This window comes from Drosophila santomea, chromosome 2R, assembly GCF_016746245.2.
Source record: "Drosophila santomea strain STO CAGO 1482 chromosome 2R, Prin_Dsan_1.1, whole genome shotgun sequence".
NCBI lineage: Eukaryota > Metazoa > Arthropoda > Insecta > Diptera > Drosophilidae > Drosophila > Drosophila santomea.
Genome location: NC_053017.2, coordinates 8,231,269 through 8,246,598, shown reverse-complemented (window position 1 = coordinate 8,246,598; position 15,330 = coordinate 8,231,269). Strand labels below are relative to the sequence as shown.

General features: G+C 43.6%; 2 protein-coding genes across 2 annotated transcripts; both read left to right on the top strand.

Moving 5' to 3' along the window:
- Positions 1 to 25: 25 nt before the first annotated feature.
- Positions 26 to 5,359, top strand: LOC120445390. The gene is made up of 6 exons (XM_039625795.1): positions 26 to 684; positions 2,809 to 3,133; positions 3,447 to 3,655; positions 3,801 to 4,056; positions 4,176 to 4,627; positions 4,783 to 5,359. The coding sequence occupies exons 1-6, from the start codon at positions 477 to 479 to the stop codon at positions 4,989 to 4,991; spliced, it is 1,659 nt and encodes a 552-aa protein (XP_039481729.1). The 5' UTR covers positions 26 to 476; the 3' UTR covers positions 4,992 to 5,359.
- Positions 5,360 to 8,167: 2,808 nt separating this feature from the next.
- Positions 8,168 to 10,025, top strand: LOC120445471 (UDP-glycosyltransferase UGT5). Its single transcript, XM_039625915.1, has 2 exons — positions 8,168 to 8,835; positions 8,893 to 10,025. Exons 1-2 carry the CDS (start codon positions 8,168 to 8,170, stop codon positions 9,791 to 9,793), a joined length of 1,569 nt encoding a protein of 522 aa, XP_039481849.1. The 3' UTR covers positions 9,794 to 10,025.
- The last annotated feature ends 5,305 nt before the right edge of the window (positions 10,026 to 15,330 follow it).

Sequence of the window (15,330 nt, the reverse complement as noted above, 5' to 3'; positions counted from 1 at the left end):
AAGCTTTGGCGAAAGCTTTTCTTTTCGGCCTTGGCATTGGCTACGACTTCGGCTTCGTTTACGGCCAACAGCTGATCCGAATTGGCCAGTTGTTGAGCTGTCTTTGGCCCGCTTATTCAGTTGTGCCGCACAGGTTAAAGCGAGCGGTTCTTGTGTCGTAACATTCGGAAACCAAAACTATAGACACTGCGGCTATTGGACTATTTATGATTTATGATTTTTTGTGCTGTGACAAATGCGATTTATTTGCGGACAAAAGTGTTTTTTGGAAATCAGCTGGTATTGTTCTGAGAGAGCCGTACGTTCTGGCTAAACAAAATACCCTTCACCGACTGATAAATAAAGTATCTAAGCTCAAACACTTGGGTCCCCTGGCAACACTTGCATTTTCCCTCACGACCAATCGCCCAATAACTCCCAGCTGACACACATTTGATGAGAACAAACAGCAAACTTAAAAAAATCAACCAAAAATAATGTCAACGAAATCAATGGCAGCCCACGGCAGCTGCAACATGTTGCTGCTGTGTCTTCTGCTTCTGCTGCCGTCGGTCGCCCCCGTCCGCTTGCCCAAAGGCAGCAGCAACAATGCAACAGCAGCAACCACTGCAGTAACCGCATCAACCGCAACAGCAACAACAGCAGCAATCCGCAATACCAATGCCAAGGCTGGCAGTAAATATGGTGAGTCCTATGAGCCGAGGAATACATTCAGACAATCGCAGGCCCAGTTGAAGTTGCAGCTTCTAAAAGTGGTTGCAGGCATGTCAGTTGCACAGGAAAAAATACCTTTAAAGGGACACTTTTTCATTCTTGTAAAATACTCTTTTCTCATTTACCCTGTAGCAAAAGGGTATTATTTGTATATAATTTATAAGCTGCAGCCAAATTAGGAATTTTTTTTACAAAATATCCAATGGATATTATGATTTCTCAAAACCCTCACAGATATTGATTGCAATCTGCATATGAGGTAAAAGGTTAAAGTAAACAATCATTTTTCCAAGTACTTTTTTAAGGCTTAGCTGGAACACAATATTATTTAGCGTGTTGATTTTCTGTTTGCCTATTCTTGTCGAATGTTGGCTAATTGCACTTGGTCACGATCATAGCTTTTTTCCCTGAACCTCGTTGGGTTCCTTGTGGTATTTTCCCTACGCCTGCCCTTGGTAGCAAACGAAAGACTCAGACAACGAACTTGCCCGGCGGCCAACTTTTTCTGCACCGTGTGCCAATCATGTGTGCAAGCGGGAAATGTGTCGACATTTCCTTTGGCCGCTAAATGAGGGCGGCTGGCACGCCCAGAGCCGCAGATCGGAAATTGCAAAGAGATTTTTAATGGAGAGCAAAAGTGTCATTAGGCTAGGACAACATGCCAGTAATTGTTGACCACAAAACACACGTTTCGGCCGTTCTCTCTCTAATCGAATCAGCTAAAGCGGTGCAATTACCCGACCCCATACGGTGACAGATCAAGATTTCTCTGACCAGATGATGGAGGATAGAATTTTCCGACCGATCTTTTATTACAAAACTCCCGCTGGTTCTGGCCAATGGAAAATTAATGAATCTGTGGTCTGTTCTCTTCGACACTTCCACTTCCTGGCTTGCATAACACGGCAGTGACAACTTACGAAAATATGGTCTAACCGAAAATTTGTGCGCCGTCATAGATAGAATTCCCAAGATCGAAGAGCACCATTAATCATTGCGATGCTGCAATTGAAGTGTCTGTCATTTCTTCGTGGCATTTTTATTAATTTTCTGCTGGATTTTGGCTCAGCAATGGCATCTAGCTGTAGCCCCGATTTCAGAATTTGTGCCATCGCAGACTTTTCACTTTTCCATGTTCTGTGTGCGAAATTCGCCTAAAAATGCTGCCGCTACCATGCACAGCCGCACACAAAATCGGTGTCAATGATTTCAACATGGGAAAAGCATGGAAAAGACAGCCACCCCAAGCTGCAACAAGCGCAACATTGGCAACACAGCAACATGGCCAAACACAAACAAGTCAGCTTCGGCAACTGGCATTTCTAATTGCAGATTATGCAAGGTTCTGGCTCAGAAGAAGTCAACAAGCTGGCGGGCTTGGGAAATCGCCTCGAAATCGGGGCTAAGTGGGCTCGGAAAATGGAAAATTTGCCGGGACTCGACGTTGTGATTAATGAATAATTGATCAGAGATTTATTGTATTCCTGCCTTTAAATGCTAGGGTATATTTAAAGTTTGAATTAGCATGTGCAGCATCAATACAATTCGGAATTCGATACTAAATTCTATCTGGCTCAACCATAGCTCTTGGAAGCAATCTTCACTCCCATTTGAGGTCCAAGTACCATGTTGCCCCATCCCTTTAGCCGTCCAGCATCATCATCATCATGATCGTCAGTCTAGTTTTTATTCCGTCTTAACTGTCTGCCCCCCTTGGCTAATTCACGTCACACTTCGAGCCAGATCCTCAATCACTTGCAGCTGGAGTGGAAGTGCAGAGCTGGGGACTCCAACTGGCAGCACACTTCAGATCTTCTTCTGCAGATCTGCCAGTGGGAACAAGCACTTAGTGGGTCCACAAAAAACCAACCGAATGAAACAGAACTAATCCAAAAGCGTGTCTGAAACTCAGGCGGCGGAAAACAAGTTCCTTGCCTCGAACCTAGCTCTTGCAGTAGAGTAACCATTGTGGCTCATTTGCATGCAAGACCAACAACTACTAACTACCAACTGCCATTGCCACTGCCACGAATCTTGGCTATAACCCCGTTTTCCCGTTTCTGCCCATGCTCATGCTTTTGTAACCTTCGATAGAGATACGCGGCGTTGCCGGTGAACCAAATTACAAATCGGTGAATCTGACCTGGGAAGTTGAATTCGTGCCGTCGGCCCATGACACAGATTCGAGCCCCAACTCCAACTCCCATTCCAACTCCAGAGCGGACCAGGTGAACGCGACAAATATGAGCGGCGATGTGGAACCGCCCCGGGATCTGGCATTCCAAATATTCTACTGCGAGATGCAAAGCTACGGCCCACAGCGGTGTCGCGTCAAATTGGTGAATGCCACCACCGCCGAGGTGTCCCAGGCGGAGAATGAGAAGGCGACGGATCAGCAGGAGGAGCACGAACCCTCAGGGTAAGTCGTTCTGCCATTTAGGAAATGCAAAAGTTCGTTAGAATGTTGGTGCACTTTAAATTCGAAATTTAATTAATTTAAAAAAAAATTGGATTTACCCTTACGAGCAGTAGAAAATTAAAATATATTCACTTTTAAGCTATTATTCAAGAAAGTATTTTAAAAGTAATACAAATACTTTCGCATGACCTTAAGCAAAATGAAATACAAATAATATTCTTAATTCATATGCACAAGTGCAAGTAGTTGCTTGAATTTTCACTGCAAAGCTGAATATGATAAATTTAATGCCATTTACTCAATATTTACGTAGTTCCCATGTGCATCACTTTGCTGCTGCTGTGGACAACTTGCGTATGGCCACCAAGTACAGTATCCACGTTCGCCCGGCGGTCCAAAAGCGCCACCAGGCGAGCGGAACTCGCAGCTCCAATGCACGGGCTGACTTCCACGATGAGAACGAGATCGAGAGTGGATCCGGACATCTGGCGGGACAGAGCATCGTCATACCCACCAAGGGCTGTAAGTGGTTTCCAAGTATTAGTTAGTTTATGAACAACTTACGATTGTAGAAAGCTAAATACTACACGTATAATAAACAGAACACTTCACCTGGTTGAAAAGTAGTACCTATTTAAAATTTCCACAATTTTCCGAATATTACCAGTCACCGCACATGCAACCCAGTGTTTGCCGCACGCCTCAGAGATCGAGGTTGAAACAGGTCCGTACTTCGGAGGACGCATCGTTGTGGATGGAGGAAACTGCGGGATCAAGGGCGATGCCAGTGATGCGGCGGACAAGTATACGATGAGGATCGATCACAAAGAGTGTGGAAGCTTGGTGAAACCGGAGACCAGCACGGTGGAGACCTTTATCACGGTGCAGGAAAACCTTGGCATATTTACCCACAGCACAAGACGGTAAATAACATATGTATACGCCATTTATTATTATTCTATGAATATGTTGCAAAAATATTAAACGGCGTAGCACCTTCAAAGATACTTACAATTTTGAACACCCCCTTTCCAAATCGTAGCTTTGTGGTGGTTTGCAGCTACCATTCGGGCATGCAGACGGTCCGCGCAAGCTTCACTGTACCCGGAAAGAACGGAGTGGCCGCCGCCTACGAGCCCAACGACGCATTTCAGCCAGATGAGGATCAGCGCCTGGGCAGGGAACTTCGACAGATGCGCTACGTCAACAAGACGGAGCTGGTGCTTCGCGAACCGGACTCGGAGTCCGTGGAACAGGCTGCGGTGGTGGAGCAAGCCCCGTCGCCCACCACCGAGCAGGCTTCTCAGCCCAGAGGTCAGGGTAGAGCTCTGAACCTCAACGAGGTCAACAGCTTGGCGTATGAGCCCGCGGAGGAACAGCACTTGGAGCCTGTGGTGGGCACCAAGTACGCCAAACTGGTTGTCGACCAGAGCCACAGCTCCTGGATGCCGTTGGAGGCGGGCTCGCCACCAGGTGGTAGCGAAGAGAATGAAGGTATATTTTTTTTTATCCATAGGAATAACTTTAATGACCTTTTCTGCTAAATCCTGACTACAATTTCAATCGTTCTATAGGAATTATATATATTCATTATTATTATAAAAATATTTCATTTGATTTCATCCACTCCCTTTTTTCTTCCTGTGCAGCCATTCTGCGTTATATTGGCTCCCATCTGAGCAGCGTGCTGGTAACCGTCTCGCTATCTGTGATAATCATCAGCATTTGCATCGTCCTGCTGCAGCGCCAGCGGATCCGCTCGCCGCCCCGCAGCCCCTCCCCCTGCCTGGCCGCCCACCTGCCGCACAAGACGCTGCCGCGCGCTCTGCAGCAGCAGCAGTACCAGTGCACCTTGTAGGTGCCCCTGTTCCACCTCCATCTCCACTGACTGCCCCTCCGACTTCCAGCTACTTAGCTATGCCCACTTGTCTTGCTGAATGTCAAAGTTTTGCGAGGAAGAAAACTACATTTAGCTTAAGATGACTGCGCACAGCCACGCCCCCATCCCCGATCCCCGACTCCTGGAAAACGGTTTCCAACTCAAGCCCCATCGGTACCAGTGTACCAGGTTAAGCATCCTCCGATTTACATAATTGTAAGTTTGACTCCGACTCTGGCCAAGCTTTAACTGCGATTGCGAGAAGGACGAGCGGACATGGCACTTCTCATAGAGCGAGATTAGTCTGTAGACTCCTAGATGTAAGATTTTGTATAAATTATGTGTGCGCAGAGAGAATATATATATATTTTAGCTACTTAATAAAGTGTTTTTTTTAAATTTACATCGGACTAAACGGGGTTATATGTAGAAGCCAACTAAATGCAAAAGATGATCAACGATTCAAAAGGGAAGCCTAAAAGACCTTAAATTTCAACTAAAATAAACACAGAATCCAACTGCGTTATAACAAACAAGATGGTTAAGAGAAAATACCAGTTTAGCGAAATAAATTCAAATATGAAGCACAGAATGATTTCCGTTATCGAATCTTTCCCGAGCATTGGATTCTGATTCTGCGGAAATGAAAGTCAGTCAATAGGTCGACTCCCCTTATAGAAGCACTCCTCCACAAATTTCTCACTTTTGACCAAGAAGCTTGCCGATATCTAGGTTTCCACTGCCATCATCATCAGACTATAATTTCGGAATTGCGTTCTTACCGATTTCACCAAGGGTTACGAATGTGTTATGTGTCTGGGCTTCTGGTCGTAAAACAAAATTACGAAATTATGTTAAGATGTTGGCTCGTCAGACGGCGATTTGCATGAAAGTGGCACACAAAGTGTTGTCAACTCCGCACGTTCTTAGTTCTCCACGTACCCTAAGCTCTAAGTTCTCCATTTGGTCTTCATCGGCTTCCCCGGCTCAAACGGAAGCCGGCAAATATAAAACATGTAACGAGGCGACCGACAAAAGACATTATCTGCAGTCGTGAGCTCGTCTTGTTATTGTTGCCGGTTGCCGGTTGCCAGTTGCCCAACACGGAGGGTCGACTCAAGTTGAGTCCCAATACCAAGTTGAAGCCGAGTCCAGAAAGCAAAACCCCAAATCGGTGGGCACTTGCCCACGATGAGACAGCGGCGAAAGGCGTTCTGCTAACTTTCTGATTGAAGTGCCTGGACTTGGGGATCGCTGGATTTTGCATAGAAAAGCCATTAGGTTCGGCTTTTCATCATCATCGCCATCAGATACAAAAGGTTTGTCTGGCCTTTTGTTTGCATTATTAGAACACAAAAACCAAGTGAGCGTTAAGATCGCGCGCGCAAAAGCCGAAAAAGAAAAATGGAAAACTACAAAATGCTAGATAAACAAACTTTCTCATCTGCAAGCTAGAATGCACTGGGAAAGTAGTTAATAGAACTAAAATAATTATAAACATATGGATTTATGAATGAACCTTTCTTTTTTTATTTAGTAGCAATAACATATATAATCTTACATACGTTGTGTAGATATGTAATATGTAATTGAAACTTTTTTCGTATTACTAGTTCTTTTTCTATATTATATAATTAATATATTTATTAGGTGATGAGGTAGTAAGATTCTTTTAATCGCATAAAACCGTATATAATATTTATATTTTTGATTACGACCACTTGCAGAGTCGATCTAACCATACCATTTTTTGAAGTGCTGGTTGAAGTTGAGAGAATCTGCGCGAAGTCCAAGCGTTTGCCTTCACCTTCACCCATTTCAATGGGCCTGTGGTGCTGGAGCTGCACCACCGCAACCACCAGCGGCTGATCAAATTTCAAATTTCACCCACAGTGGGGCCTGGCGTTTTGACGTTGATTAGCATGTGGCACACATAAATCTTTGGGATTGGGCTTCCGTTTCCCTTTTCGAACGCACTCTGCAGATCTCGAGATCTCAGATGGCGGCCGAGCATGACGTGGTGGTGCATTCACCAATTGAGGAGCCGCCGGGGAGTCGAGTGGAGTTGTGGAGTTGTGGAGCCGTGCATAATGAGGCCAACGATCTTGGCCAAGAAGCCAGCCGAACCAGTTAATGAGCCGCCGCTGTCTTGGATTAGAATGCGAGCAGCTGACGAAGACGAAAGTAAAACTGCCTCGAGAAAGTTTAAATTTCTTGCCAAATATAGAGATCATTTTTCTTGTTGTATTTCTCTAGCCGGGATTATTAACGTTCGAACGCAGCAGGGGATTGTTTTCTAGGGTAATTACTGGGCCACCTCCTTCTCCAGGTTACTTGTAATTATTTGCGATCTGTGCCCGATATTTGTGTCAGATCCCCAGATCTGCATTCCGCCGTCAAATTGCACCCAAATGCTAGTATCCCCCCATTTTGGCCCAAAACAACTAGCCAGCATCTGGGTTATCTTTTGGGCAATCGTGATCTGGCAGAACCACAAAAATGGAACAGTCGCCGAGCGGCTCATTGTTTTTAGCCATCATTTGTGTTGGAGTTTCTGTTGGGTTTCCGAACCCAGATTCTGGGCTAATGACAGTCGCACTTCTTAATGATTGTTATTATGAATTATGTGTGGTTTTCCGAGGGGAATCCGGCTGAAGGGGGGCTAGAAATCGGTGTCAAATCGGGGAATTGTTTGCTGCTCAAAATGGGTGATTTTTCGCGGCTATGAGGTTAAAGACTGTTTTGGCCAGAGTTCGTCGACAGCTTTAATTTGATGAGTTTGGCAGTTTACATATTCCGTGACTTGCAATTTATTGATACCTCCGCAATCATTTTAAAAATGACGTATATTTTATAAAAAAAATTCTCGATCAAGCAATGTGTTGATAAGATGGGAATTCTATTTGCTCTAATTGTTATTCGCACCAAAGATTAGAAATGTATTAACGGCGATAGTGCAAGTGCTATCAATACGTGTACAACGAAAGGTTTCAGGAACTCCCACGGATGATATTTTATTATCACACGGGTTATCGCATACTAGCAGTACTAAGAACGTACTTATCCTCAAGTGGTGTGTCATTTCAATTTTGTAATCCAATGTACAGACCTTCGATTCATTTTTACTGGCAGTCAAATATAAATCGGCGATCGAAATGGTTGGGAGTGCAAATAGTTATTTTTGTATTTTACTAGCAGTTACTTCGTTGATCTACGGAGCTAAAGGAGCAAATATCCTAGGACTCTTCCCCAGTCTGAGTCCCTCACATCTGATCATTTCGATGTCAGTTGCCAAGATTTTGGCAGAGGAGGGACACAATGTGACGGTGGTTACAGTATTGGAGCCAACAATTACCCACAAGAATATTAACTTGGTTTCAGTGCCAATGACCAAGGAGGAAATAAAGCAAAGAAGCGATACAATAGGAGCCAAACAGAAGAATACAAGCCCCAATCGGTTGATTTCCATTCTTAATATGTCAGGTCAAATGGACTCCATGTTGAGGAAGATGGCAGATGTCCTGAAGGACCAACAAGTAAAGGAGCTGTACTTAAACAAAGACAATCACTTCGATTTGGTGATATCGGGCTATTTCATGAACGACTACCAACTTGGATTCGCTAGAAAGGTGAATGCTCCGGTCGTTGTCCTTGCTCCCAGTTCACCCAGCCAGATGCTAAACTCTCTGATTGGCAATCCCCATGATACAGTGGAGAAGGAGAAGGGCATGACATTTGGACAGCGTTTAGATAGCTATATAACTAGCCTCTTGTACGGAATATTTGTGCGCCAAATCGACCAGCGCAATCGCAAATACTACAAGTATGTAGATTCGTATTTGAATCAATTCAATTTAAGTCACAATGATTTCGTTTCCAGGGAGATTTTTGGGGATGACTCCACCATGCCGGAATACACGGACATGCTAAAGAATACATCATTGGTTTTCTTCTGTTCCCATGCAGCCAGCGAGGGACCCATTCGGCCTAGTGTGCCAGCTGCCGTTGAGATTGGAGGCATTCAGATCAAGGATAAGCCGGATCCCCTCCCTAAGAACCTGGAGGAGTTTCTTAGCAATGCTACCCATGGAGCCATTCTTCTGAGTCTGGGTTCCAATGTTCAGGGAAGCCACATCAAGCCGGATATAGTGCAGAAGATTTTCAGCGTTCTCTCGAATCTCAAGCAGCGGGTCATTTGGAAATGGGAGGATCTCGATAAGACGCCCGGTAAGTCCGACAATATTCTCTACTCCCGTTGGCTGCCACAGGACGACATACTGGCCCATCCGAGCGTCAAACTATTTATAAATCATGCCGGAAAAGGAGGTATTACAGAATCCCAGTACCACGGAAAACCCATGCTTTCGTTGCCGGTTTTTGGAGACCAGCCTGGAAATGCTCATGCCATGGTGAAAAGTGGATTTGGTCTCACACTCAGCCTTCTTACTTTGGAGGCGGAGCCCTTTAAAGCTGCCATTCAGGAGATCTTGTCAAACCCAAAATACAGCCAAAGAGTGGCCAAGTTTTCCTCCCTCTATCGAGACCGGCCAGCGACTGCCCGGGATTCGTTGATCTTCTGGACGGAGTACGTCATTCGGCACCGTGGAGCAGCGCATCTCCAGAGCCCCTTGGTGCACATGGACTTTATAGCCGCCAATAACCTGGATATATATGCCTTGATCGCGGCTATTTTAGTTGGTTTTTTATTAATACTAATGAAAGTTGTTCTAAACATTTGCAAAATACTTACAACAAAGTCAAATAAGGTTAAGAAGCAATGATTATTCCTCATAAAATCGTTACCTGCTGAATAGTATCGCTTGTTACAGTGTTAAGTAATAGTAGGGGTTCACGATACATTTATCCGGCCACAAATAAGTGAATGATGAAAATAGGCCGAAGTTCGCGAAATGCAAGATATTTACAATCCTGGAATATCGTGCCTCTCCCACAAGTTTAAACGAGTTCAACTCAACGAACTCAACTAAACTCCAAATGATTACGGGCTTGTGCAGAAACTACCGACCACATCGGTTCTATAACACTGGAATACCTAAACTACATCACCGGCGAAATTACCTTTTAATTCGAGAATGACAGAGCCCGACAAAGTTGTCATGACCACAACCATTGTACATTGACTATATAAAGTGTAACTACAGATGCTTCGAACATAATTTAGCGTAAATAAAAACCTGATATTTGGTTAATTTTCTTTTGCATTTCCCGCCGAGATTCCCCTCACGCACCGCGCGCAGGAAAACCGGAGTAGAATAACAAGTGGAAGTGCCATGCCCAGATCCAAAGGTCTGGGCTATAACCACAAACTGCAGACGGCAGTCTGGTTATGGCCTTGCACTGAAAGAATCAGTGTGGCACTTTTGAAAAGCATTAAATACAATGTACAATATAAATAACAATAGGAATAAAATGCAGATAAGGAAACACGTATCACGGAAAATAAAGACCACATTTAAGTACAAGTTGTAGGTTCATAAGAAAAACTTTACTTGAATATCTCCTAAGATCTTTCGGTGCACTTACATATATGCACCTGCTGTTGTTGCCTTCCGCTGATTTGCCGCATCGCTGCATGCAAGATATGTCTCTATCAGGTTTAGAATTTGTATCTGACGCCGCGGCGTGCAGAATTCGCAGCCAACTTGATGCATGGACGCAGTTGAAGCGCAACGGTTGCAGCAGCAACTGCAAGTGCAAGTACAAGTACATCTGCAACAGCAACCTGCAACGTGCCACATGCGGAAACCACTTTGGCAGCGACTTTTGTAACCGTAAGCAGCCCATTCCCAACTCCATCCCAATAACATTCTCGGTGTCGCAATGCGTTGCAGGCGTCTCTTTTTGATTGTTTTTGTAGTCGTCATAAATACCCTATAGATCCAGCTCTATTGGCTTCCTAATCGAAAAGTACCTTAAAATGTGCTAGTAAATACCATTTGAATTGAATTTTGTAGTTATATCCGTTGAAGAGCACCTACTTTGTTTCCTACCTTCAATTTAAATGCAACTAATAAAAACAAACTAAAAATCACATAAACCATCATACAAAATTGTGTCCAACTGCTGAACATATCAAAAATCGTATAATTTAAAATGTAGTAATAACTACATAACTGCTACGATTATGCATTTCAGGCCATTAGTTTAAATACCAGTTTCCAGTCGTGGTTTTCCTTTAGAACGCGTCGCTTTTGCCATCGCGCATTTTTAAGCACATTTTTAGGTCTCTTCCTTCGGTTCGTCTCGTTCTGCGAGTTTCTTCTATCCCAAGGAGGTCCATCGGGCCATCCCAGATCACCACAACCCATCTAGGCCCACTCTTGGCCACGACGACCATGGCCAACCAATTCCCAAACTCAAGCCCAAGCCCAATCCCAATCCCAATCCCAATACTCATTTCCCGTTCCCCAGAATGGCCATTCCACTTCGGAGCTCGGAGCTCGGAGCTCATAACTGTTCTTGACGCGCTTACCTTTGAAATTAGCTGGCCTGGCCAATTCCAGCGTGCGTTTTGGCCCGTTCTGAGTGACAACGGTGGCGGTCACGGCCAGAAGAAACCAACTAGCCACGCCCCCTGGGCCGGCCCCTGCTAATCAACTGCGTATTTCAATTTACCGTTGCCAAAAGTCAAAAAACCTACACACCGAATGGAGTGGACCAGTCATGGAGCACTGGGGGAAAGTCGGAATTTGCTCTCATAAACATAAACTAGCTATGAAATGGTATTATTGACCTATTATATTGCACGCCTTAATTCTCATTTCATTATATCCTAGTATTCTGTATTAATATTTTAATTTAATCACAGATTGTAGATTTGTAGAATTTTTGCCAGTGCTGTGGAGGCGGAAAGTGACTAAGCAACAGGGTGTAATGAACAAGAAGTTATCTTCCGGGGGACTCACGCTGATTGCGATTTTTATGCGACACCCGTTAGTTTTGGCCTATTCTTGCCGGCACTCTATAATGTAGGTTCTGCGGATCCAGGCCCTCCGGACTAGAGAGCTGTGCTGATGGTGGGAGATCTCCGTCCCATTTCGTGGCTATATTCCCTGAACCCTGAACCAGACTCCACTCCGCATTAAGTAATTTTCCCATTGAATCCGCTCCAGATTCCACACAATTGCTCCGCCACTTGGGCTTCTACCGCGCACTTCTCTCCCTGATTTATTTATTTTGCCAGGTCTTGCTAATTTTTATTTACTTGCAATTTCCAGCTCTTGCGCGAAATAATGGCAAAAAGCTGCTAAGAAAATAAACGGAATTGGGCGCAGGGCGAAAGTGTAGTAAGCCATCTTAAATGGGTTCGGGCCATTAAATCTGCGGCCAGATGAAACTCATTTGGGTCGCTTTGTTGCTTTCCTCACTCGTTGGATTTCTATACAGCAGGCTATACATATAGCCTAATGGGTCTCTGTGAGAGCCATCCAAAGATAATCGCCGAAAGCTGCGCAATTAACAATGCCTGATCTTGGGTTGATCAGATCCAAGAGGGCTGATTTCGATTTACTTAAATGTGACGGAAAGAGAATTCAGCATCTACGATTTCAGTTGATTTCTTATAAAAAGTGAAGAATTTCTCTTTCAAGGCTTAAGTGTCCGAAGTTTTCAATTGTCTTCATAACTACATTTTAATAACTAAATTATGGCAATACTATTTTAAAAAATTTAAATAGAAATTTAAGCAGAGTTCTTTTATTTATTATTTATTAAGTGCCAACCAATAAATAAGTATCCCAAATGCCAAAGAGCCTTCTAAAGAAACTTAATAATACCTTCCAACTGGGGAAATTCTGACCCTTCCCAGCAAAGACCACTTGGAAATAATCTATTTTAGCACCAACACGAACTTGAGAACCACACTGCCTACAACAACTATGTAAGCAAACTAATTCGAACTTTTCCCAAGCCGCGCTCTTCCCAGAATTTTCACTCCGAATTCCCGATTACCACCTCCCCCACTACCAATGCTCCATAAAGAAGGCCCATTTCACTATTAAATCTTTAAGCAGTATCCCGCTGCGTCCGATTTTCGAGAGCCATGACCCCAGAAAGCCCTAAGATCCATAAAAATGAAATATATAGGGGCGGGGGGAATGGAACAGAGACGTCAAGAGACAGCAGACAATGCCAGCGTTTTACTAACTTAATTCTACACCTCGCATTATTCAGGCCCCAACTCAAACCGACATAATTATATGATTAATAAGCTCCATTGTGAGCGAGTCGCGAGTTGGATGAGCGTGAAAATGAAAGTGCTGTCGATGGATGGTTGGAAAACTATGTGTGCAGAGGGGGGATTGCTAAGCAGAGATGGCAGTGCAATTTTCCGTTGCACTTTTCGATTTCGCACCGGTCTGCGGGCTCCGTTATTATATATAGTATATTAGTGTAGTGCGATATAGCCACCTCCAACGTACCCATTGTTTGCTTTTAATCTTCGACGTGCGAGCGCAGACAGGTGCACTTATTAAAGCGCAACCACTCATCGCTCATCTAACGGATCGAATGGCCTTCATGTAGACGCATGGAGGCTGACTTATTGCCAGCACTGTGCTGCCGAGATCAATTCAAATCGAACGGTTTAGAAAATTAATTGCCCACATATCGTAAACTTAATTTAAACGCAGTTTAGTTCACAAAAACACTATCATCCTTAGACAGCCTTTGAAGATCATATTTTAGATTTCAGCTATTTTCCCACTACTCACACTATTCTCTGCTGCATAGTGTACATTTGTTAAATTTTCGTGTACGGAAAGTGCTGAAAGTTGGTGTCAGACGCGCTTTCGTTGGGCATTAATAACAGCAGTCAATAATAAATATACTCAAAGTGTCCCGAAGCTGGCACGCTCGCTTTGAATGTAATTAGGGTCACAAGTGATGGAGACGGAGATGGAGCCCGAGATGAGCCACCAACCATTAGTGCTCAACCACACTCGGGCACACTCTTGTGGACTGACTTTGGGCCAAAAAGCGACGTCAAATGGATGCTGACAAATGCCAGAGCACAGTAGGCAGGAGAACAGAAAACCTTTCTTGATACTTTTGCCATGTAAAACAGAACACTTGAACATATTCTGGGAAATATTTTGCATCTCGTAATTAAAACTGTTTATGAATGAGCAACTTTGATAAACCGATTGTGTTTATTGTAAGTAAATGAACAAAAAGGGAATGCCCATTAGATTTAAATTGACATATAAAATCATAAGGAAAAGTAAATGAAGCTTTATTTCTTTTTCCGTGTATTCATGTACTTCAACAGCCATCGAGAAATTTGAAAAACTTAGCGGGGACCGTGAATTGGGTTAGAAGCATCGCATTGCATTGACACCGATCGAATTGAGCCACCGAGAATCTATGCCAGCCAACGCTGCGTATACGTATGCCGATGCAAACGAGAGTACCGATATCGATGACGTTCTGTCGGGTCGTTCTGTCCTCCTGATTTTATGCCGCTACTCACGATTACCGTAGATGATGAGCTGCTGACGATGGATGTGGTGGCCAATGTGGGCCACATGGGTTGATGCTTAGCCACGGAAAAGTGTTTCTATGCTGCTGTTGACTAATATCATCTGGAGATTTAGCATTCGAGGTATGAGCCTGTGTATTTACAGAATCATTTCGATATGCAAATTCAATCTCTGCCACGACCAGAAGGCGTTTTGAAGATGATCAGACGGCTGTCAAACGATGGGTTCCAATTATATTTCCAAAATATAAGATTATAGTTCTTTTACCTTGTTTTACCTTGTTTGCAGATAACGAAACCTTGGCAAAGCCAGTTAAGAGTAAACTACACTCTACTTAATGTACTAGACTATAAGAGAAAATGTATGCATAAGCAAATATTAATAAAACAATTGTTCATGCTTCGGATTCTAAGTTCTAAGATCTCAGGTTTAGGAAAGGAAAGATCCAGTTACATAAGGAAATAATTACAGAATTGTTTTAATCGAGTAATTAAGCAAGATAAATGATTAAGCTGTCAGTTACTGTCTCCGCCTCAAAGTAAATGGCTTAGTCCCATTAGGGAAGTATGCTTAAATCGGAGTTGCTGCAAACCATAATTAAGAGCCATTTATAATAGTTAACCTCCTCCGTGGACAAGCCTCATGAAACACAGAGCACATTTCCCCTAAAGTCGAAACAAAAGTAAAAGCTAAAGGCAAATGGGAAGTGGAAACTGTGAATTTCTCCACACTTAATATAGTAATATAATATATCAGTGGATCTATTAATATGTAATAATACGTACTCAACCACCAACAACCATGGTTAACCAAATGAG